The sequence below is a fragment of the Bombus affinis genome, chromosome 5 (assembly GCF_024516045.1).
Source record: "Bombus affinis isolate iyBomAffi1 chromosome 5, iyBomAffi1.2, whole genome shotgun sequence".
In the NCBI taxonomy this organism is placed as follows: Eukaryota; Metazoa; Arthropoda; class Insecta; order Hymenoptera; family Apidae; genus Bombus; species Bombus affinis.
Genome location: NC_066348.1, coordinates 13,850,348 through 13,875,432, shown reverse-complemented (window position 1 = coordinate 13,875,432; position 25,085 = coordinate 13,850,348). Strand labels below are relative to the sequence as shown.

The 25,085-nt window shown below is 33.8% G+C and overlaps 4 protein-coding genes across 10 annotated transcripts in view; 2 read left to right on the top strand and 2 right to left on the bottom strand.

The window, feature by feature from the left end:
- The first annotated feature begins 24 nt into the window (after window positions 1-24).
- On the top strand, window positions 25-15,147 carry LOC126915961 (serine/arginine repetitive matrix protein 2). Of its 5 annotated transcripts, none has more exons than XM_050721225.1 (10): window positions 25-182; window positions 760-1,001; window positions 1,319-1,423; window positions 6,307-6,585; window positions 8,375-8,500; window positions 8,577-8,655; window positions 9,480-9,535; window positions 9,661-11,634; window positions 11,719-11,889; window positions 13,161-15,147. In XM_050721225.1, the coding sequence occupies exons 2-10, from the start codon at window positions 772-774 to the stop codon at window positions 13,309-13,311; spliced, it is 3,171 nt and encodes a 1,056-aa protein (XP_050577182.1). In that variant the 5' UTR covers window positions 25-182; window positions 760-771; the 3' UTR covers window positions 13,312-15,147. The 5 variants fall into 5 exon arrangements, with proteins under 5 accessions (XP_050577182.1, XP_050577185.1, XP_050577184.1 ...); XM_050721228.1 differs by having other exon boundaries at window positions 13,148-13,296; XM_050721227.1 differs by lacking the exon at window positions 13,161-15,147 and adding an exon at window positions 12,203-12,825.
- Window positions 15,089-16,459, bottom strand: LOC126916027 (peroxisomal membrane protein 2). The gene is made up of 5 exons (XM_050721379.1): window positions 16,310-16,459; window positions 16,140-16,235; window positions 15,882-16,029; window positions 15,683-15,802; window positions 15,089-15,594 (listed from the first exon to the last, which is right to left on the bottom strand). The coding sequence occupies exons 1-5, from the start codon at window positions 16,405-16,407 to the stop codon at window positions 15,505-15,507; spliced, it is 552 nt and encodes a 183-aa protein (XP_050577336.1). The 5' UTR covers window positions 16,408-16,459; the 3' UTR covers window positions 15,089-15,504.
- On the top strand, window positions 16,421-17,528 carry LOC126916039 (uncharacterized). Its single transcript, XM_050721395.1, has 3 exons — window positions 16,421-16,570; window positions 16,985-17,084; window positions 17,202-17,528. Exons 2-3 carry the CDS (start codon window positions 16,988-16,990, stop codon window positions 17,366-17,368), a joined length of 264 nt encoding a protein of 87 aa, XP_050577352.1. The 5' UTR covers window positions 16,421-16,570; window positions 16,985-16,987; the 3' UTR covers window positions 17,369-17,528.
- A 68-nt stretch (window positions 17,529-17,596) lies between these two features.
- LOC126915959 (unconventional myosin IC) overlaps window positions 17,597-25,085 on the bottom strand; it is a 35,489-nt gene continuing 28,000 nt past the window's right edge. For all 3 annotated transcript variants that reach the window (XM_050721219.1, XM_050721221.1, XM_050721220.1), the window contains 19 exons: window positions 23,579-23,804; window positions 22,745-22,860; window positions 22,597-22,667; window positions 22,243-22,451; window positions 21,904-22,086; window positions 21,618-21,824; window positions 21,228-21,490; window positions 20,973-21,142; window positions 20,740-20,894; window positions 20,538-20,666; window positions 20,315-20,468; window positions 20,005-20,236; window positions 19,644-19,874; window positions 19,404-19,563; window positions 19,085-19,330; window positions 18,790-19,005; window positions 18,609-18,709; window positions 18,403-18,505; window positions 17,597-18,092 (listed from right to left, as the gene is read on the bottom strand). In XM_050721219.1, coding sequence (XP_050577176.1) covers window positions 18,078-18,092; window positions 18,403-18,505; window positions 18,609-18,709; window positions 18,790-19,005; window positions 19,085-19,330; window positions 19,404-19,563; window positions 19,644-19,874; window positions 20,005-20,236; window positions 20,315-20,468; window positions 20,538-20,666; window positions 20,740-20,894; window positions 20,973-21,142; window positions 21,228-21,490; window positions 21,618-21,824; window positions 21,904-22,086; window positions 22,243-22,451; window positions 22,597-22,667; window positions 22,745-22,860; window positions 23,579-23,804 — 3,187 coding nt within the window. In that variant the 3' untranslated portion in view covers window positions 17,597-18,077. The remainder of the gene's footprint in view (window positions 18,093-18,402; window positions 18,506-18,608; window positions 18,710-18,789; window positions 19,006-19,084; window positions 19,331-19,403; window positions 19,564-19,643; window positions 19,875-20,004; window positions 20,237-20,314; window positions 20,469-20,537; window positions 20,667-20,739; window positions 20,895-20,972; window positions 21,143-21,227; window positions 21,491-21,617; window positions 21,825-21,903; window positions 22,087-22,242; window positions 22,452-22,596; window positions 22,668-22,744; window positions 22,861-23,578; window positions 23,805-25,085) is intronic.

Below are 25,085 nucleotides of genomic sequence, written 5' to 3'. Positions count from 1 at the left end.
TGTGCGATAGTGATGCCACCGTACGGTACGTTGCAAAGCTGCCGCGTGAAAACGGCAACGCCACAGGAATCGCGGTACTGGTTGTGTTTTTTCGTTAATTGGTTTCGTTTTAAGACGGGTTTGAAAATCGACAGTTTCGTGCATGACACAACAAGATTGTCAGTGGTGTCACTAATGTAAAGGTAATGCTTTTCGACGACGCAAAGTGTATATTTGTGAAATTTGCGCAACGTTCACCGGATCGATAATTGATTTACGTGTGTTCTATTCTAACCTACCTGCCCGTTCCTTCCAAAGTTATTAGTTCAATCATGTCACGTTGTCGATCGATTCGTCGCGATTTAGTTAAGATTTCACTTTGAACACTTGGGAGAATTCTATTAATATACTCCGCGACCCCAATAAAGATGATCTTTAGTCAGGTTTCTAAATGCCTAACCAGTATGCCTATTGTGCACTTACTGTCATTCATTGTTAAGACACTCGTTAATCTATATTATGTACAGAAATGTTCCCGTGATTCTTAGTCAACAAAAATATATATGCATATAATATCATTCTTTGAAATTTTTTTTCTTGTAAAGTTTATTCTTAAAAATATCTATTCTGACATAATAAACATGAATGGACTTATTTAATTACCTAAATTCAATTAGTATATCATTTAAATAATATTTGTAAGAATTTACTTATGTATATTCATTTTTACCAAATGTGTGTTTGTTTTTTTAACAAACATTTTACATTTTATGATTCTAGGTATAATACAAGATGTACAATGGAATTGGATTACAAACACCACGAGGTTCTGGAACAAATGGTCATGTCCAAAGAAATTGGGCAATTGTACGCAAGACTAAAGACAAAGTCACTTACAAAACAGATGAAGGAAAATTAGATCAGCTAAACAAGCAACCTAACAAAGATATTCTTGATCATGTTAGAAAAAGGAAAGTTGAAGTCAAATGTGCAGAATTAGCAGATATTTTAGAGGAACAAGGGTAAGTACATATCTTTATTTTTATAATAATATTGTACATAAATCTGATTATATTATTGTAATATCATAATTACTCAAAAAATAAATATTTCTTAAAAATAAATTTAGAAATTAGATATAGATTATGTACGAAAGAAATATAGAGCTTCATCGATCCTTTGAACCCAATAGTAAATGAGATTCCGAACTTCAATTGGATTTGGCTTATCTTTGGCTTCAATATACTCTTTCTATGCAGTGTATTTCTTCACTAAACTGCTAACTATAATTAAACAAATGTTAGAATTCTTTTTTATTTGCTTTCTTTGTGTTTTATAGATTTACATCCGAAGAAATAACAAAAAAAATAGAATCATACAGATCCATGTTAATGGGAACTGACACGAAACCAGCAATATCTAGAGATGAATTTGGTCGTGTAAAGTAAGTATATTTTCTTCCTTATTAATACATTTCTACATGATTATATTATATAAAATATGATCAAACAAAATAAATAAACAAAGTAAATGAGCTGTATTTTTAAATATGCTACAAGTAATTTCATAATATAAAATTGCATGCAAATAGTATTGCATGGTATGTAAATGATGAGCAATATTAGGTTGTTTCTATTTTAAGACTATATTAAGATCCCCTTTATTTATAAAAAAAGAAAGAACTTAAAAACCACGAATTCAATGAAAATTTAAACTTTTACGTAACTATTCGTTCTAAATCCATTCGTTTATATCGTTCCAAAACGCGCATATCGAAAATTTTGAAAACGAAAGTTTTAAGAGATTTCGAGACAAAGATCTAATAGCTACGATGGCTAGAACTCGTGTAAATGTAATGTCGGGGCTGCAGCAGTTTCTGATCGGTAGCTCAGGTTCCCGCTAAACCCAATATTATTGGAGGGTGGAGACATAGTCGCGTTCTCTCTCCCGAGTCGGCTTTCAGGGATATTACGCGGCCGATATCGACGTACCCCATAGCGCCGGCGCCACCCACGAACGGGAGGAGATACGGAGGTGCACAGAAAGAGAAACAGAGATACGCAAAGGGTCGAGCCAGAGAGAGGGAGAGTTCTGTTCCAGCATCTCTCATACTCGACTCTTTCCGCCTCAGTGCGAGGATGGACCGGCGTTACGACGCTACGCGTCGTCGACTCTCGTCGAGTACACGAATCGTCGGCCAATAGTCAGAAGAAAAAAAATCGAAAAAAAAAGAGACCAAAAACAAGAGGGAACATGTAACGGTTTCGTGATACACTCGCAAACAAACAAATCACAAAAGTCTTCCATTAGCGTATAGATTATTATATATACATACATACATACATATATATATATATATTATATATATTATATGTTTTAATTAATCGTAAGTGATAAGTTGGCGTGTTAAGTGTAATTTAAGGTACGTAGGTTGAATTCGGAGGAGGAAGAGAAATCATTCGTACTCGTGTATTAATCCAATCTCAATTCCGATTTAAATTTACGCACATGTTCCGTACGGATACGCATATCTATTATAAAATTTGTTAGATCAAGGAACGTATTAGAAAAAGATTAAGGGTAAAAAGAAACTCCTGATTCTAACGCAAAGGGAGAGCGAGAAGATTTAACAGAAGAGCATAATCCCCACGTGTTTCGAATTGATTACGAGAGAAGAGAAATCGGAAGATTTGAATGGGATCCGAAATTTTTCTATGATAAAAATCCATGTGTCTCCAGGTCGATGAATCGACAATAATTAATTAAGACGTCTTGCTTCTCTGTGCACTCGATGTGTACGGGTCGAGGCGCGACGACTATAGTGTGCCTGATACGAAGTCTTCCTTAGCATGTAAGATACAATGAAATTACGATATATTCCTATATTCTTACACGAGTCACTACGATATATATCTCTATACAATATACATGTATTACTAATTATATAAAACTCTTAAAAATCTAAGAGCAAAAACACAAGCTAGATTGAAGAGGAAATGTTTAAAAAAATTTAAGAGAAATTAACACGAAAAAGAAATTTCTCAAATAATTCCAAACAAAAAGTTGGTTATTTTAAGAAGAGATTGGTTTCAACGACGATTGCTGTTGGGAGAAATAATCGATCAAGCAACGAGGAATTTTCCTCGGTGAACAAGAGAAGATAGGGAAAGGGAGAAAAGAGGAAAAAGAGAAGAAAGAGACGGAAAGTGACGTTTTCATCATCGCTGCCGGATGATTGTTCTCGGTAGGATAGCAGAGGTTCTGAATAAGGTGCTGGTGTAATCGGGGGAGGAAGCCATTACCTGCGCCTCCAACCCTCAACCCCCTTCCGACCGGCTAAACTGTCAAAGCCTGCCTCGAGAAGGGGATTAAGCTGCATCGGAACTACTCGCATGCCCGTCGCCCGACCGGTAGAGCTCCTTAACGTAAATTAGCGGCCGATCGTACTTAATGCTCATCTAATTACCCGGCCGTTAATTATTCAAGCCCTTAGTTTGTCCTCTAGAGTTGCCAGTGGCTGACCAAGCAAATTGCTGGCTAAATGAGATAAAATTTATTGGTAACTATATCGGGAAAATACCGAATACGTTATTATAAATCTTCTCAGAAATCTTATAAGTAAAAGAAAAATCTTATAATATGTTACATCTCATAATTTGAAAACGTTTATGTAAAGGATATAAAGGAAATTTGAAAGAATTACCAAAATGTATATTTCAATGAAGGGATCAAGAAAAATATTGATTACAAATAGAAGAGAGAATTTGCAACAAGATCGAAGTTTCGATTAATTTATATATATTGTTAATTGAAAAGAATCAAGGAAGAGGAGGAGATTTTTCTATCGAGAGTTTTGAATCGAGGATTGATTATGTCTGTGACAGTAGCTCCTTTGAAACCAGCTCGTGGACGAGGTCCAGCTGATGGCCGAGCATTTTTTGAAACACTCTGGAGAGGAAATTTCTTCTTGGATAGACAGAGGGTGATGAAACGATCGCGAAAACGAAAGTTACAAGCGGCGAACGGAAAGAAGCGTGCACAGCTGCAGATGCGACAGCATTGTTGCTGTTGTCAGCGCATACAACTCCACCTCCTCGCCGGACGGCGAAGCAACATGCGCTCCGTCGTTAGGTGAATTTGTCACGAACGTTTATTAAGTGTATAATTTTTTCTTACGTTTTTCTGGCCTGCTTTTTATATTTGTGGGAACTTATCTTGTTCAGACATGAACCTTTTACTTTTCATTACTATAAAAATGGTAAATGTTCGTTCTTTTTCTTTTTTTAATATTTCGTATCGATTAATGTATTTTTAAGATCTTTTGCCGTCTACCTCTCATCTGTGAAAATTTATTGTTTTGAGATAAAATCTTTTTACATTATATAAAAATCTTTGAAAAGTTATCGAAGGTAAAAGTTATAGTTTCTACGTTCTAATAATTTTTCTAGGTTTTAAGAAAATTCTTTTTCTATATAATCATTATTGTAAAGACTCAGAACGATTGTATTTTTAAATTTGAATTAACTTTCTCGAGAAGTCCGTGGGAAGATAGAAAGACCAACTGAAGGAATTGGATTTCTCTGACCACAGATTATCGTCTCTACTTATTGTACATGGATATTCGATACCTCTAATGGCACACGGCTGATAGAATGTAGGAAAGTATCGCTATATATTCCTTTCCTATTCAAACATTGCTATAAATATATTTGTTTATTTTACAGTTTTTAACTAGAAAGATAATAACTTAAAAAGTTCTCGACAGAAATTCAAAACCTAAAAATATCAGCAAAGAGGAGATATGATTAACTGGGGGGATTAAAAAGGCAAACGCTCTCTTTGAGTTCTATTTGGGGATGATTCACACTGTTGACCCCCAATCCCACGCGAAAGGGAAACATTTCCCTGTAAACAACTGTTACCCTTTAACACGCCATACTAATCAAAAGTAACTACCTTTACGATACTATATACTTCGTTCAATTATTCTAAATATAATAATTCGAAAACAGATTCAACTCCATCTTAGGAAAACAGAAAGATAAGAGAAATGAAAAAATGTACAAAATACCAATTTTCTAAAAAGATGACTATCAAAGACTCGCATCGTTTAACTCTACCTTACATAAAGAAGAAAAGAAAATTTAGAAGAAAAAGAATTATATATTAAAATATAAAATATCTTGTCTTTCAAAAGAACAATTATTGAAACTCTTAAATCAATCATCAAACTCATTAAATTAAATAAGCCTGTTAAAGGGTGACAAGAGGAAAATAAAAAAGCATAAGAAAGAATAAAAATTATTTGGCCGTTTGATCTCCGTTTAGCGATACTTCGCAAGTGGTTGGCTGCTGAATTCGAGCGTGCAGCGGCGAGGAGTAGTGGCGCGAAAGGGATAGCAGAAAAGAGAACAGCTGGATTGTATTGATCCGCGCTCGAGCGTTGGCGTAGGGGTAGCTCGGCCGATCCCGGCCTCGCTTGCTGCTTTTCACTCGCGGGGTAGAAGAGGGGCCACCTCGATTTCTCTTCGGTATAGTCTCTCTGTTCGGTGTTATGTCACTGCCTTGCCGCATTGTCCGGACGGTTTCATCGACGTTCGCCAAGGCTACACCGAGGGACACGTCGTCCACCTCTTCCATCGTCAATCTCTTTACACGCTTTATGGATCGTCGCGAAATTTCACAGAACTAAAGCGGCCCACCAAGTGTGTCCGGTTCCGCGCGACGATGACTGTGAAAATTTCAACGCGGTACGAATTTTCCTCGTTTCACCCCCGTGTCGTGTTGCTTCCTCGTCGCGTCATCAAATTCGATTAGAACATCGAAATAGGTCATGTTACCTGTTTTCGTCCCTTCCTCCACGACATGTGTTTATTTTTATTCATAGCACAGTTACTTCATCGGATTTTTCTTATCTCGTGTGGAGAAAAATATCTTGTTGGAAAGAAAATATTCTTTAGATCACAGACATTTTTTATGCTGTTTCTGGAAGAGTAGACCTGATGGCCACGTGTTTCTAGGTTTATGTGCGAACTTGGTATACGTCCGGTGCACGGGGTCAATGTGTTCGCATATGATCTACTGAGTAAAGTTCCCAGTGCCTTTAAGTGACTATATCACACGGCAGTGTTCATCATTAAAACCTAAGATTTCTTTCTGGATCAAAAGATTTTAATTTTAAAATTTTTATTATTAATTTATTGTATTAATCGTTTGGATTCAAATAATTTACGTGATGCGAGATTACTTTGTTATTGATTTACTGTATCATTCGTACGAAAGAGATTTACGCTTGATGGAAAATGACAATACAACTTTTTCTTGCAGTGTAAGAGAGACACATCAGATCGCCGAGGCGCAGCAAGAGAAAAATGCAAAGCTACGCGAGGCGTTCGGGATATCGGAGTTCTTCGTGGAGGGAAGTAGCCTAGATCCGGAGAGGCACGCGCGCGAGGCTGAGGCAAGAGCGGCGGCGAGCAAAGTATATGAATTAGTACGGACCCCGAGTCCTGCTCCGGACACCACGTCCGTCCCGGAGAAGAAGAAACGCAAACGGTCCGGTAGTGCAATTAAAAAGAAAAAGGGAAAGAAGCACAAGAAGGAAAGGTAAAAGACAACGTAATGGTGCACGGGTCAATGGAGGCTGGATTCGATGTTTTAATTAATCCGCCAAAATAAAGACAAATAAGATAATGTAAGTGCAGATGAAGAAAATTTTAGTAATTATATTACTACATTGTACTGCTGTATATTAAAAGATTGGATATACTGTATACTATAGCGTAGCAGTAGTACTATAACGGTATACTACAGCATACTATAGTATAGTAGTAATAAAATAGTGTACAATATTGTTTGTGTTATTATAGTGCAATGTAATGATATACATTATGTGTGACTTGAATTATTTAAACAAAAAATTCGTATCGTTATCCTATGTGAGAGAAAATGTACACGAATCCAGGCTCCAAGACCGAACAGACCATCCCCCGTAGTAGCTCCTCTCCTAACCCCCGGTTAATTATTCATTTATCGCAAGTTCCACACTCGTTCATTTGCTTACTACACACCTCTTGTCAGATACTGACTCATGACTCACCTACTATTTCATGTCCCATACACCTTTCTCTGTTTCAAACAGAACTGAGGAGGACTGAGTGCCTACCCAGTAGGCTCAGTAGGTAAGTGTGGTCGTCGCGTCTACTTTCCAAAAAAAAGTTTAAAAAATTAAAAAAGTAATAAAAGAAAATAAAAGATATAATTGAAAAAATAAAAAACGATATAAAATATATGTATTAAGAAAAGAAAGAAAGAAATAGTCGAGTCTAATATATTTAGGTATTTGTCTAAATAGGCATAATTAGAGAGTAAATGTTTGCTGTATTGCTGGAATTCCTGTAACATCAAAAATTAGTAATCAGCAAGATTTTTTGTTAGATACAATGCAATGATGTAAGAAAACAGTGGGCAAACATTTACTTTGATATTATACAAAATATACACGGGTTTTTTAAACAAATAACGTTGTACGTAATCTGACGCGTAAATCATGCATTTCTATCTTTGTTGTTGTTATCGATAAAGCTTGTTGTTAATGTCATCTCTCTATTTTTTTCTGACAAGTCCGTCCCTATCGATGGTTATCAAGGTAATGCTAATCCCATATTATATCAATACTCCTCATATTTTGTATACTCGTCTTTTGTAACTTTTGAAAGATTTGGTTTTGCATAACGCACAATGTCCGGTGACTAGTTAGAAAAAAAGGAAAATCTCGCAGAACGTATGAAAAACCAAATCTTTCAAATGAGTGATTATGTAGTCGGTTTGTTAGCTATAGCCCGATATTGTGATTTTCACCTTATATATGTATCGTTGTACTTATATTTTTTATTACTTAATTCACTTGGGATTGCAGTGAAAGATTGGAAAAAAATATGTTTATATATATAACTTTTCGTTTTTTTTTTCTACATCGATACTTACTAAAATATTCACACACTGCATTTCCTATACATATACATATATATCAGTATATAAGTTAGTATCCATTTTTTAAATTGAATACCTTATCCAGATGCTGAGATAGATCAGTGTAAAAATTTCGCCCGGAATTACGCGTTCTCAACTGCTACTTTTTCCGAGTTTCTTACTTTTTAATCGAATACAGCAGGTAGCTTGTATTATTAGAATAAAGTATTTGTTTCACACACGGATACATTGTACTACAGCTTTCTTTATTGTCAGCACAAGGTATGCACTTGTCGACAGGAAGACGCCCACTGCAAGAATTAAAAAAATTAAATATTATTAACCAAAAAAAAAAAAAAAAAAAAAAAAAAATTAAACTTATTTATAGTGAAACTTTTAGAATAACTACGAACGAATTTCCTAGGTCGGAATCTCCGAAGGGTAGCAAGAAGAAAGAAAAATCCAAGAAGAAGAAAAAGGAAAAGAAACACAAGAAGACTGAGGCTAGTTCCTCTGACAGTGATTCTAGTGAAGCTTCAGATGATAGCAGGTAATCAAACTTCTAAAATTTGTATCTTTTTATACTTAATATACATACTCAATTATTAATATAATTAATTTTTTAGTTCTTCCGAAACTGAGTCAAAGAAGAAAAAGAAAAAAAAGAAGAAGAAGTCAAAGGCAGAGGCAAAAGAAAAGCATGAGGTAGGAAAAATGATGCTAAGGAAACAGATATGAAATTTCTATCTTCCTCTCTCTTTCTATACATATACATATTTATAACTATATTATATCCATATATATATATATACCTTATATATATATATATACCTTAGCACGTGAAACAGAAGCATGTGACATTTACTTTTACGTTCATTTTTCTCCTATTAGTTGTTAATCGAACATTGGATTTTATAAAATATTTTGTGTTGCCGCCTAACTTTGAATAAGCATGATTCATTGCTTGTTTCTGTAAAGATTTTTATCTGATTTCAAGTTAACAGTCATTATTTCAAAAGTGTAAATCTCAGTATTGTTTGTAATTATCAGCGCCATTTGACAGGATATATTCCCTGAGTGAGTACCAGATATGCCGCTACTCAATGTAATAATAATTTTGTAATTTTTCTATTCGTACGAATTTTTGCGATTGTTGTTGCCTTTTCACTCGTTTTGTGTCAAGCACCATCACGTTTACGAGAGAATAAACGAATAGGAGACTGCTTGTTCTCTGGCCTAGGTGCAATGCAAACAGATTAATATTAAAATAGTATGTAACGTTTACATTATCAACTTCTCTGATTTTTTTATTTTCTCAATTATGTTTCTTTCGCGGACACATCTCTTCAACTGAAACACTTCGTACATTTTTATCTTCTGAATTTGTACTAGTGCGAATGAGCAGACTCCAGAGAATCTTTGAACAATTACGATTTCTTTTTTTTATCCTACTGACAAGTACATATGCATGATTGATGTTCGCTAGATAATCCTGTCTAACATAGTAATCCATATTGTTCTTCTTCTAGAAGAAAAAAATACCCGTCAAGAAGAAGCATCAGTCATCCGAGAGCTCGTCAGATAGGTAAATTTCAAATTCAAAGTTTTTCAAATAAATTTTTCAAATAGAGTAATTGAATAATCTCAAATAGAAATCACTTTTTAATATTACATAGTTTTATATTATATATAAGTTTGATGAATTTTCAGTTCTCCGGAGAGGCCGAAAAAGTCTATGAAGCATGACAAAGTTGTAGAGAAAGCTAAGAACGATGAGACGGAGAACACAACGAAAGAGCCTCGATCGAATCGCTCACCAAAGAAGCAAGAGAAAGGTCGAAACGAAACTCCTCCTCCCAAGAGGAAAGATTCTCCCGTTAAAAAACCTGCGCCAGAGAAAAAGGATAAATCACCAGTTGTACATAAGAGTCCTCCACCAAGGCGACATAGATCACCATCAAGAAGTAAAGCTGATAGAGGAAGGTCTCCTAGAAGATATTCAAGGTCACGACGAATCAGCCCTTCACCAAGGAGAAGAAGGATTTCGAGATCTCCAAGAAGATACAACAGATACTCCATATCCAGAAGCAGAAGTCGATCGAGGTACGATCGTTATGGATCACGACGTCGATTGTCGCCACTTCCTAGACGCAGGAGATCTGATTCTCGAAGAAGATCCAGGTCTCCCAGAAGACAGAGGGATAGACGAGAAAGATCTAGAGATCGTCGTAGAAGTCGTAGTAGGACAAGAAGTAGATCTAGAAGATCTACTTTGAGTTATTCTCCCGTACGGAAAAATCCGGAACGGTACAAACACATATTAGAAGAGAAGAAGAAACGAGATCAAAAGAAGAATCACGATAACAAACGGAAATCCCGGTCAACTTCGAAAGCGAGAAAAATGCGAACAATTACACCAAGAGTTAGGTTACGTTCTTCGAGCGAGGATGAAACAGATATAGCAGACGACGAACCAAAAGCAGAGGACGAAGAAAAAATGAAAGAAATGCATACATTGAAGCGATTACAGAGTGGATTAGCCGCGAAAGCCAGAGAGACTCTTGGTAAGAAGGTAATAAGTCCAGTAAAGATTAAAGTTGAGAAGAAAGAAGATAGCGTGTTGGATATAGCTTTACCAAATGACCCGCCCAAAATGGTACAAAATACTATTGGTCTTGTGCAAGAGAAATCTAAGTCAAAATCTCCTATATCTCATTTGCCTGCTATTCAGTCTCCAGTGTCTAGCAGATCACCCTCACCAGCTTTGCCATTGACTAGAGAAGAGGCTGCAATAAAAATACGATCTCCGAGTGAATCGCCTCCTCCATTGCCACCAGTCTTAAATAAGGTTGACTTAAGGTCACCGAGCATGACAGCTAAGACAAATCATCGTTCGAAGTCTCCTAGTATCACCAAGAAGAATTCGCCAGTTGCCTCAAGGAAACACTCGTCACAGAGCAAATCGTCCTCACACTCACCGCCCGTATCTATCTCCCATAAAGACACTACTGTAAAATTACGTTCTCCAAGTGAATCCCCGCCTCCGATTTCTAGTAACAAATCTAAGCAAAGATCTGCATCACCAGTCATCTCAAAAAAGAGTTCTCCTGTTTCTAAAAAGCATTCTCCGAGGAATAAGTCTTACTCCAGGTCACCTTCCAGGTCGTACACGAGATCTGTGTCACTGGAGAAAAGGTCTTCCAGATCGCCTCGGCATCGTTCAAGGTCCGCCTCCAGAGACAAAAAATCGCGTTCTGTATCGAGAAGCAAGAAATCGGCATCTCCTAGACACAGGTCTCCAACATCGCCATCAAGATCGAAGAAATCATCTAAATCTCCGGCAAGGTCAAAGAGATTGAGCAGGTCAAGGTCTTCTTCGGAATCAAAACGATCTGTATCTAGATCTCCGTCACGTTCAAAAAAATCTCCGTCTCATTCCCCGGAAAAGTCAAGATCTAGGAGTAGAACCAGGTCGTTATCGAAAGGATCCAGGAGCCGATCTCTATCGAAGAAGTCTAGAAGCAGATCTCTGTCAAAGAAATCGCGTAGTCGATCACTGTCGAAGAAATCTAGAAGTAGGTCGCTATCGAAGAAGTCAAGGAGCCGTTCGCGGTCATTGTCCAGGCTGTCGCGAGATAAAGAGAAGAGAAGTCATAGTAGGAGTAGTTCACGTTCTTCTTTAAGGTGAATAATTAGTCTTTTTTACGTGTATTTCCTTTACTCTGTTCTTATAAGAAATTGTTTAATGTATTTCTATTTTGTGTTCAGTTCAAGGCATAGTCGTAGAAGTTTCTCTAGTTCATCGCGGTCATCAAGCAGCGTTTCTAGTAGGTCTTCTCGTTCAACGTCCAGCAGTTCAGCTTCTAGTAGGTCTCGGTCTCCGTCGATACCTCGACGTCATGGCTCACCTAGTTTTCTAGATAGACGTCGTATTACAAGGTAGGTATCTATACAACGGTAGTTTCGATATCGTAGCATCAGATTTTACAGCGCACCACGCCAAATCTTGTAAGCTCACATTGTTGTATCAAACGTAGAAACGTTTATCTTCTTTCGACTTTTATTTTTTATTTTCGTTTTTTGATTTTATATATTCATCATCGATGTATCCATCTCATGATTGAAACGCTCACTTGTTTAAGAAGTTCCGATTAATAATAAGCAATTTGCAAAGCGACGATATCGATAAGTTTACGATGAATTCACGCTTGGACGTTCTTTTATTAATGCTATTTTGTGTTGTGTCCTACAGAGACAGATCGAGGGACAGGCATAGAAGATAAAGTTACGACTTCGCACAGATGTTTCTATTACTTTCCTATAATTATAATGTAGTAGTAAACATGTGATGCATACCGAATTTCACTTTTAATAAGTAAATGAAAAAAGAAAGAGAAACAAAGCAATTTTAGCTGCAACCGTGAAGATTAGTTTAATGATTATTAATGAATAAGCATAAAGAATGGTGTAGTTTAATTATAATTATTCGTGCATATTATGGCACACGAAAACTTTATCAGTATCAATTCAATAATTTTCTAAGGAACTAATTTCGACACTCATATACACTTACTATGCAATGCGTCTAATTAGCGAACTCTCCGCATCTAATTACCCGCGTTATGTATAATGAAAGTATACTCCGTCACAACTTATATATGAATTTCGTTTCAAGTCAGTCAACTATACTTATGTTTGTATGATTTTTTCTTCCCCCTTTTTTCATTTGTATCTAATTGCTTATAAAATGATTTAAACATGAGTAGACGTAGCATGCGTGTATTTTCCTTATAAATTATTGTAAATGACATATTTACAGTAGAGATTCTCTTTTATTTTGTCAGTCACAAATAAAATGTATTTACCGCTATAAAAGCAAGCTGTTTTCTTTAGTTCTTGATATACATTTTTGTTCGTTGTGTTCTATGAATCATTTTCAATCCACTGCCTTCCTTTATTAAAATTACAGCAAGGTAAGTAACACGTTTTTATTTTTGCATGGTTTCTTTTGTTGCATTGCATGGTTTATTTTGCACGTTCCTTTTTTTCAATATCTATTATTAATGATAATATATATTAATATCTACTTAAATTATTTAATTCATGTAAGAGTTGTTTACGATTAACATATCTTTATCTAATTTTTAACAATCGTTTTTTATTGTATATAACTGTGTGATTATCATAATATTAACAGTTGTTAATTTTAGCGCCAGGAAACGACCAATTCCATATCATCGACCTACTCCGACACCACCTTCGTCACCGAGTAGTTCAGATAGCAGCAGACATAGTAATTGGTCAAGTCCAAGTCATCGATCAAGTTGTTCCCCGAGTCGAAGTCCATCATATACGCGTTGAAGCGATTGTGCGAATCCCCAAAGACTAGACGTTCCTTTCATGTATCAGATTTAGAATGGTGCGGATCATGAAGGTCCTTTGATGCTTTTTTCTAACATCATGTCTTACATCATGTTAAATCATGTTTATAATGTTGGAAATTGACACGATTGTAAAGAAAGGATTCACTGTATTTTTTCGTATCAGGAAGGTACAAAGATAATACACCATTCTGAGTTTGGTGCATCATCTTTAAATCTTTGTAAATTCTTAATATGCATTTACATGTTTGATCTCGTAACTCGTAACTTAATAATACTCATCGATGATGGTTCACAGTAATACCATCAGCTTCAGTATTAGTAACACTAACGTTATTTCTATTGCTCCATTTTTATTTTATTTTATATTAGGTAAGAATGATTTTAATGTATTTACAGTATGATATTTATATCATTACTAGGACAAACATATTACCAAAGAAACAAAAGATTTAAGTTTGTCTATCATTCATCTTTCAATTTTGTGAATTGAAACATGATTTAAAAGCTAGATGTGCAAGAGTAACCAGAGATAAGATATTTTAATAATAGGATATATGACTAATTTATAGCAAAATTTTATAACACCATTATTTTTGGAAGTACGTTATCTTCCTCGATTATATTGTCTCACGATCTTGTGAATTTTATGTCTTCATAAAATAATGTTTTTCGTAGACTTATGTACATCTACGTACTTAAGCAATAAGAAGACAATGATGATTATAAGCATCATGACGTATGTTGATTGCAGCTTCTTAAGATCTCACATTATTCAGTAGCAATTCTATTATTTGAAGGTTCATTTAAAACTACTCTAGTAGTACAACGTCCGGGTGATTATCTAATCATATAATTGTTTGTTATACAAACACCAGCTAGTCAAATTTTAAACATTCCATTAGTAATTAACGTACTGAAACATTATTCAAATTGATCTATTAATTTTTCAAGGAAGTAATTCATATTTTAGTGCAATGTTTTACACTTGTTCCTTTTGTATATACATATATATTATTGTGTATAGATTCAGCACCATGATCGTTTGCTATATTAATTTATTTATTTTCTGACTTATATATTTATCTATTTATTTATTTATTTATTTATATCATGAATAGCTAGTCATTTGTCAATTGAAGACAAGAAAAATGTATAAAAGTGATGTTAAACTATTAGAGTTTCGTTTACTGGCAATACTCAATTTATTTGAATGCTAGTCAGAAAGTTTTCATTTGGCTGTAAGGCCAGGCAGCGTACCAAAAGACATAATTAGACTAGTCTTGATTATTCAAAGTTAAGTCTTGAAAATGTATGTATAGGGTTAAAAAATCATATTTGAAAAGTCTACATTGTTTATGATTAGGAGGAAAAACTATGTAGAATTAGTTCTTGCATAATGACTGACTCAGTTTTATTGAAAAAAATGTCAATTGCTATAGTGTTGCAACATTAATTCAACCTTAATGCATATCTATGAAACGAAGCTGAAACATAAATATGTAGGTACTTATCACGTGAAAGACTCGATTTTAGAATTAATATATGTAAGGTCTGGAAAATTCATTCTATCATTTGATTAATGCGTTTTACAATATTGCAAAACTCTGACAAAGTATGAAGTGGAAGTTATTTATACGAACGTAGGAAGGAAAACCATTGTTATCTTTGCACACCATGGCTCTTGACATTAATATCTATTATTCATAATTTACAGCCATCAAATGTTACCATCGTTGAAATGAAAGAAATTCTGATTATATCTGTAATATACTCTGTATTGTTGTTGTGTGATTAAATTAAAAAGCTTAAAATATTTTCTTCTTCTTTTACAAAGCATACAAAATTCATTTATATATATATATATATATATATATATATATATATATATATATATATATAACCATTCTTATACCACAGCTTAGGTACTAGTAAGGATACTACTAGTACCTAAGGATGTTCAGTTTAAAACTGTATATAACGTACAGTAGTACAATTATACACAGATTAAACTGTATAACATTGGAATGAGAAATTATTTACATAATTTATGTATAAAATATGTAATGCTTGATAAATATGTACCCCATAAGCAGCATATCCTTTTTATATTTAGTAATATAAAAATTAAATCTCTATTATATTAATATGTTAGTATCTTGATCCATTGATGTTATTTTGTAGCTTTTGTCTGTTTAGAACGCTGTTGTGCAAGATATATAGCCCAACAGAAACCAATAAGATTTACCACAAGAACACGTAACTGAAAAAGATTGTTAAATATGTATTAACTTTGAAATCATTGCAGTAAGTAGTTTAATGTACGTTATTAAATACTCAAGTGAACTTACAATTGGTGGAACATATTTTAAGTTAATAAACTGAAGTAATGTTAAGTATTTTAAATTTGCAGTAAGTACTGGCAAATATAACTTTTTCATTTGTTTCAAAGCATCATCATGTGAACTACCCTATAACAAAAAGGAATTTGGATAACTGGAAAAGACAACAAGTGATGGAAACAAATTGACATGCATAAATAGATCATACCTCAAACACAGATAACATGTATAATGCTAATGCCTGATAACACGGTGTATATAAACATCTTTCTATTAACAAAAGTATTAAAGGGTTTCTCACAAATGGATTTATATATGTATAAAAATAATGTGGAAGTGGGCCTCCAAAGAATAGCCTACAAAAGAAGTAATACTTTGAGAGGACAAATAATTTTTTGATGAAAAATTGCAATTATACTAGCTGTACTTAAGTACTTGATTTAGTCCATAATTTATTGAAACTTACCCAAAGAGAGCAAATGCGAGGAAACTGTCTTCATTGAAACGCTTTGCACCAGATATTTTTTGCGAAATAAAATTTCCAAGAGCTGCGATGACACAACTAAAAGAACAAATAACATTCTTTTCAAAATATATTTTAAAAGTGGAACGCAATTTGTATTCGCTATGACATACCTAGTGATCGCTTTAGTTTTCAGTGGACTCGTATAAAGACGTTCGAAATAAGCAGAAGTAAGTTGAAATATTAAATCTTTAGGCTTAGAAAGAGCCATTCTGATTGTTCTATTTCTCTATATCAAATGAGTGATAAAAAGGAAGTGAGAGTTAAACGTGGTATTTCGCCAAAGTATGAACCGAACGATCTGATAAGAAACAGTAAATTGTAGTGAACACTACAAACAGTTAAATGCAACACATACAAGTTCCGTTGATCTGGTAAGTTATTAGCATATAACGCGATCAAACTAAAACTAAAAGTATTAATTTATCGTACTATCTGAAATTGCATCACAATAAAATAAATAAGCTTAAAATAATGTATATAATATCATAATTTGACAGATTACAAAATTGGCCACAGTACATAGTACATAAGTCGACAGTGTCGTAAGATAGTTAAAAAACAGATATAGCCTATAAAAAAAGAATAATCGCTATTTTTTTTGTAATATTTTTTCCATGATTATAAAACATGTATTTAACCTATATTAAAATGTGTATATATTCTTTTTAGTAATGTCGAGGTTAGGTTTTGTGTGGTAGTATCAGTGTATATACACTATATGTACATATGTATTGTGTGCTATAACTGTATATCAAATATTAGTAAATTTTTCATCAAATATTTAGGACATGGCCCAAGGAAAATTAAAAGTGAAAGCTAAAGTGCCATCGACGGTAAAAGGAAAAAATAAGAACAAAAAGAGTTCTGGTATTCAAAGACGAAATAGTAAGTACCTTTTTATAAACTTCTATCATAAAATAAAGCGTTGTAAATTGTAAGTAAAAAAATTAAATTATATTTAAATTTATTTACAAAAATTGTTTGAATTTTTTTTATTTATAGATGCACCTATTCAACCTAAAAAGAAGAAATTTGAAGAAACACATAAGTTAAAACAAATGATTTCAAAATCAGTTAACAAAGCAATGGAAGATGAATTGAGAGAAAAAGCTTTGGAAGGAAAAAGATCACTTACTAGAAAGGAAGCAGTTACCTTGAAAAAGAAATAATTTATAGTATTATTTTAAGATTGATACTAAAAGAGACTATTCTTTATTTTATTGAAATAATAAATGTAATATAAATAAAGATTTGTATTGTAAAATGAACAATACAATGATACAAAACAATACAAAGAATAAAAATAAATAAGCAAACCATTTCAATATATATATGTAAAATTTATTGCTAACAGAGGGATGTAAATAATGGGAAAATAGTATAAAATCATTCATCTGTTAAGATTTAAGATCATTATTTTAATTTGTATTGTTATTTTATAAGATAATTCTGAACATGAAATCAATGGCACAGTGACTTATAGGATATAAATATAAAAAGAAAATAATAATTTTCAGTGCACCTGCAAAACATCCCGTAATAAATTACTTTTTTGTGCGATTATCCGACAATAGTTTCTTAGAAGGCACAAAGGTTTCGTTTTTAATTGATTCACATCGACGGCGAAAGGTTTTCATTTCGCTGATAATGCGCTAATTACAAAAATAAACATTATTTCACAAGATATTTTACATAACTCATATAACAAGGTACAAAATTGTGAGTTCCATTTGATAAATGTACTAAATTTTAATATATTATCTCTTCTTAATAAACTTCCACTCTAGATCACATCGATTAAGGCTGCGTTACGTATCGTATTTTGTAGGCTGAACGCTTCTTTCTAAGTACAAGTTCGTTTAAAATATTATTTGAACTTTATGGAGAAGCCACCTACAACGTTAAACACAAATACAAGTTGAGCAGCATATCTTATTTTGAATCTACCAAACGTTCTACAGTAGTCCCCGTTTAATGTTCGCTGGTTGATGAAAACTATTCTAGAAGGCGAATTCTCAGAAGTTACATGGGTTTATTCTCTTTCGGTACTTTCATCTCAGACTGCATCAAGAGCGAGACTGAGACATTCAGAGTGAATGACACGCTCACTCTGTAATACCAATTCCAGGAATTTGAGGGAAAGACTCCGCGAACATTAACTGGAGTAAAACTGAACTAAACACAAAGCGAGGATTATATTTACCACTAATAAATGTCCACTTTGTCTGTTTTTACTAATGGCTGGAGTTGTACCAGTTCTGAATTCAATCACACCTTCTTTACCACTGACTAGTTTATGTGACACCCTGAAACATGATATTAGTTAAGCACCCAGCATGAGCATATTTGTTTTTTTTTAATCAGGGTTCATTTCTTTAATTAGAATTAACTATTTTTATTTGTACTTACGATTCCGTATGAACAATTTTAAGAATATTTGGGTTATTAGTGATATCAATTGCTTTTGTTAATGCTTCTATGATATGTGGTACCTCCAAAATTAAATCACCCTAAACAAAACAAAAGTAACGACAATTAAGAAATATTAGTAATTTATTTACACTTTTTTAATAGTATAATAATGACAAACCTTATCCTTTTTTAATTCGGGTGGTATCCTAACGATCAATAAATTGTCCGATTCTCCAGTAACCACCAACTCTTCAATTGATTTATAAGGTAATCGATGTTTAAGTTTGAACGTTTTTAAGGTATCTAAAATATACACAGCATGCTCTGTTAAAATTAATACCCTTTCACGGGGTTTATAACCATGTCGATCATATTTAATAACAGGAGTCGCATACTAAAGAAGAGATAAATAAAAAATATTATTAGAACTAAAATTTAAAAATTATACATTTTAAATATAGAAAATTGTTTACTTTTATAGTTTCATTTTTAGAAAGATGATTATTAATGAAACTCTGTCTCAAGGCATTGTATTCGGGACCAAGCCGATCATTCTTGAACTTTGGTCCAAAACTCTTTGCATAAGATTTCTTTTTGTCTTTGAAGAGAGATTCAGCCAAAATTTTTAATTCGAATTGCTGCTTATCCTCTTTTGACAAAGCCAATCTATAATTCCGAGCTTTCCATTTTTTGTATATGATGCGCAAATGCTCTGAGGCCTAAATCGAAACATCATTATTACTTTATAAAAAGACACATACATACATAGAATTAGACAGTCGTTTATCTTACTTCTCGACAAGAATATGGACATGGTGGCCAATAATTATTTAACACACCAACTGGAAGTGACTTAGAGAGCTTGATTAACCACTGAGATTTTGCTAGCTCGATAAAAGCGATGTTAAGCTCTGTTGGTGGCCCATTTCGTGTAATAAATCCTTCGATAAATCTACATAGAATTATTTTAATTTATTGTATATATCTAAAATGTGTAAAAAATATTTAATCAAGAAAATTAATTCATAATACCGTCGAATAATAATAACTGCTTTTCGTCTTCTTTCAGCTTCCTGTTTCCCCAACCATCTTCGAATATATTTTTGAAAAACTATTGCTGCCTTTCTCATGTTTAAATACCTTCGTCTTATTAATATACATTTCCATTTACTTTGAATAATAGCAGCTATCTCATGCTTCTTCATCTGGAAGGCGTCTTCCGTATCGAATAATGTCTTAGGGAATCGAATGAATAATTTTGTACTGTGTAATAAATTTTATCCAGTGTTAGATGCATTTTTCAATAAATAAAAATTATTTATAATGATGAAATAAAATGATTATGATGATGTAAAAAATAATGTAACTTTTTATTTATGTTAACAGTTCTTACTTGCCCATCCTGTATTCATCTTCTTCGAAACCAAGATGACATACGAGTACCTGTACACCTTCTTTAGCGGGACCATGATAGTTAGGCCATGTTTGTGGACACAGAGATTTATAACGTTGTAAGAATTGTTCATACGGCCTTCTGTAGGCAAAACCTGCTCGCCTTACTCTTAAATTTTCCATAAGACCTAAATACTTTACTTGATGCAGTATAATTTTCTCGTTGAATTTATCTAAAATGATATTACAAATATTTTGAAATATGTGAAATATTTTTCGAATATAATAAAATAGGAATTACTGAAACTTACTAGGTATTTTATAGTCATTGGGCTTAATACAACGAATATAAGAAGGTTCTTTGCCCATAAGAATCTCCACCAGATTATTTAAACTGTTTTTAAATTGCGTAATAGCAGTATCTGGTCGTTTTTTACTGGTCAAATCTTTTACGTCAAACACGTTCTACAAAATCATAAATTTTAATATGAAGAACCGAGGAAATAATGTTTCGATATCAATTAGTGAAAGTACCTTAATAATCGAGTTTGTCGTGTGCGACATTACTTCACGCAAATCCCTATATAATAAATCATTATTCTTCTCAAGGAACCCACGGACGTTGTATGTTACTTCGCCAGCGTAATGTACCAATCTAAACTCCTGAAATACACAATTATGTTAGGGAAAATTATATTAGAAGATTATATAATAAATTGTGAGGCTTAGGTCTTACATCACGTCCCATAACTTTCTGTGTTTGTAGATCTGCTTTCATATGGCTTATGTAATGAGGATGATTATTCAAATTTACATTCAATTTTTCCAGGAAGCTCAAATCGGTTGGTTCTCCGGGACGGAGGCATTCTTCATCCATTAAGGATATTATACCTGAAACAGATATACATAAAATAATATATCATATTTACATTTTTCATTAATTTACTAATGTAAATTTTGAATTAATACCTTTATATTTTTCTTCGATTAAATCGCAAATGACTTTATTGTTAAAATATTGAACATTTTCCCACGTTATACCCTCTCTCAAATACTCCTCTTGTTCCGATTTCAATGTCAATTGAATAAAAAGTTGCTGCAACTTCTCATTGCAGTAATTTATACAGAACTGTTCGAAGCTATTGAATGATATCTTTCATGAATCGTGTAATGAAAAAAAGGCGATTATCAAATAAACATTATTTAACCTTAGAGATCATGTACCTGTTCTTCTGAAAGATTTCGAAACCATAAATATCCAGGATTCCTATGACCATTTTCTTACGCGGATAGTTAATCGGCTGCAAGGATTTATTCAATCTGGTCACGAGCCATGTGAACAGTCTGTCATATACAGCTTTCGCCAACGCGTCCCGTGCATAAATCGCAAATTCTCTGTTCAACGGGGAAACGACAACGTCACCGTGGGCGTCTATGGTGCGATTTGTAAAAGCCCCCGCCAACTGCTTTATGTCGCAACCCAATAACTGCGAATGAATATAAAAATTGAAAATAATTTGCCAACAAATTTCCATCAAACAAATCGTAAGAGACTGAAAGATACTTTATTATCTATTTTACTATTTATGTGTGGTATGAACGCCTTAGACTTACAGCGGCAACTGCCTCGACAGAAGCTGGTTTTAAGATTTGCGCGACACTATCTTCCTCGGTAAAACCAACATTTCCCATGTGCAATACCGATGCAACTATTGCGAATAAGTCATCCTGTTCCTGCTGAGTCATCTCCATAGTCTTCATCGCCTTTATTACTTCATTATACTGAGTCGTATCGTCGATACTGTCTACGGTGCCTTTCGTCTAAAAATAATATGGAACCTGTCTCACAATGTACGTTAAAAAACAGTCGGTTGATTAGAAAGCAAAGATAATAGCTTACCCCATTGGTAAGGTAATAGTACGTATCTAAATTTCTCTTGAGATATAACTTCCGCAAAGTCTCCTCGCTCGCTCCGGCTAATAATTGATAAAATATATGAAAATTACGCTCTCCCGTAAATTGATGCACTACTCGTGATTTCTCGAGTAGGTAATTCAAGATGTTTCCACCGATTGGATCTCCCTGGAAAGATATTAGATTTCATTCGTTCATAACACATTCTTTTCGCGCGAATGAGTAGGTATTAATAACTATATATGATACAATTAACATTATTTAAACATTTGAAATTAATACTAATAGACGATAAAGACAATGAGACAGTTCATTCATTTGTACCTGGAAATTAAATTGGATATCCATGTACTTGCCGAAACGGGACGAGTTATCATTGCGATTAGTTTTCGCGTTCCCGAAAGCTTCGAGCACCGGATTGCTACCGATCAATTTGTCATTTACTTCTTCCACTTGTTTCTTGTGCCCGGTGGCAGCTGCGATAAACTCTAGCACCTTCTTCGAAGCTTCGGTTTTCCCTGAACCGGATTCGCCTAAACGATCAGTTCCAAGCTCCAAGTTAAGTCTATCTCTAGCATAATTTATTACATTACCGCAGAAATAGAATTTTCTTAAAATACCTAACAAACTTTATTTAATTATTGGAAGAATGACTAAATCTGTAAGCATGTTTCTTACCGGAAATGAGAATACATTGATCCAGATTCTCCTTCAACAAAGATTGATAAGCAGTATCAGAAAGCGCGAAGCTGAAAGGAAACAAAAGATTCTAAATTATCGGTTATTTGAAAAATAGAACACTTTGTACTGTAGTTTAGTTTCTTACATGTGCGGTGGAGCTTCGAAGAAATTTCTTCCATGGTAGTATTGAATGGTTTCCGAGTTGTAAATTGGTAATTTCTTGTAGGGATTCACTGATATCAGCACTTGACCAATATACGTCTAGAAAAATAGTAAGAAGCTCGTCATAAAGTTGGAATAGAGCAATAAAAAATAAAACTCTAGGTAAATATGAAACAGGTTGGCCGATTAGTTAATGAAATTATCACAGTGTCTCCAAATACGTGTTTGAGGCATAGCTAACTGAATTGGTAAATTTTCTGCAAACGTAGTTGTAAGTGTATAACTGGCTTAGAAATCGACAAAAAATTCCTTTTTTATCTACGGAATGTTAGATAAATATTACTTTGTATTTTTAAATCTCGACATCTTTTTAATAAGGCTTCATTATAATACTACATTCTTTGAATCAACAATGTTTATCCAAAATATACGCTGCTGTTACCTGTGTTAGCTGATAACACGTACGAGGATAATAAACTAACTGAAACTTCAAGCACTTATCGCGAGAACTTAAAAATTTCTAAACGTTGCCTCGTATCTGTCTAAATTTGAATAAGTTAGCTGAAAAATTGCCATAAGTCTACGTGCTTACTTAACTCTACCGATAAACTAAGTTTTCTATATTTTCATAAATAAATTTTATCCAATTTTTAATTATATTTTCATAGACAAATCTAAGCGAAATAATTTTCTAAAATTCAAGTCGATCGAAAGTCTTGCTTGCGAGTACATTTAACTAGACAATACAGAAAGAAAGCGACGCCAGACTTCCGGGTAATTGGTTCGAGTAGTTCATTCATAAAAATCTCTTACTCACATAGATCAAATTCTCGTTGAAACGCTTTCGCAAATTATCGATAAACGCGTCCTCGCTCTGGAAGTCCTCGAGAAGAACGAAGTCCTGGACACCGACGCGGTCACGCTCGTGCAGACCACGTTCCATGTTTCTACGTAACTCGCTGCCAGTCCTGGGGACTTCCGGTGCCCGTGCCTTGCCGGAACTTCTCACAACACCTCCAGTGTCGGATACCGCACGCGCCTCGCTATAATAGGTCAGGGAGCAAGTTACTTTTCAGATGCATGATAATGAGTAGTTTGTTCGAAGGAATTTTTAAATGAAAAATCTGTAGAACTTTATATAGAAGGAGGGGAAGAAACAGTAATTTTAATAACGAAGCTGCTCCGTTTTTTCTATCATCTTTGATCCGTTTGTATTTTTTATCGTTAAAAAATTGCTCTAGAAAGATGTAAAGAAATAGTTAAATTAAGAATTAAATAATTCACAAAAATTCAAAGATTATAGTTGGCTTAATATATTTTTAGATTAGATTCAAGGATTGTAAAGTATAAAATAAGTTTTGCGATAAAAGATGTAATAAGAATATCCTGTGATTTTTAAAATATTTATTTTCTATTTAGTTCTATAAGGTGTTGCACGTTTTATACAGGGTGGTTGGTAACTGGTGGTACAAGCGGAAAGGGGGTGATTCTACGCGAAAAAAGATGTCGAAAATATAGAATAAAAATTTTTCGTTTGAGGCTTTGTTTTCGAGAAAATCGACTTTGAATTTTCGCTCGGTACGCGTGCACTTTATCACGTCTCGTTGAAGATCGTTGTCTCGATGGATATTATCGCAGTTTAAGTTTCTTTTTGCCGTAACGGAAAATTAGGAATACATAATGAAATAATACGAAGTAATCATAAAGTTTATTATTGCAAAAATTGCTGAAAATGTTGTCTATTTTGCCGAACACATACTTCTGCTCTTCTAATTAAATTTCTATGAACACTTTCCAACGTATTCGATTGTTTTAAAGTATGAAAGGCTACAATAATCTTTTCTTTCAATTGCTCGCAACATGCGATTTCTTCGGAATAGACAATTGATTTAATATGGCGTCACGCCATAAAGTGCACGCGTACCGAGCGAAAATTCAAAGTCGATTTTCTCGAAAACAAAGCCTCAAACGAAAAATTTTTATTCTATATTTTCGACTTCTTTTTTCGCGTAGAATCACCTTCTTTCCGCTTGTACCACCAGTTACCAACCACCCTGTATAATTATATAGCGTTATATAGTAATTTAGTTTCCATATAAAATTATACATCATTGTTCAATTTCTTAAAGTGCCATAGTGTCATCCTCTTTTTTAAGGATCTGACTATGTACCTATATTGTCTCTTTCGTATAGTTGTTGCCTGCCTATTCGCATATTATGATCGATCGGCGATGAGATTTGTGAACTTAATTGCGGCCAAGACGTATGCCGATTTCTCGTGGACGTTACACGATACTGAGCGCGAGAAAGTGCGGATTGCGAGT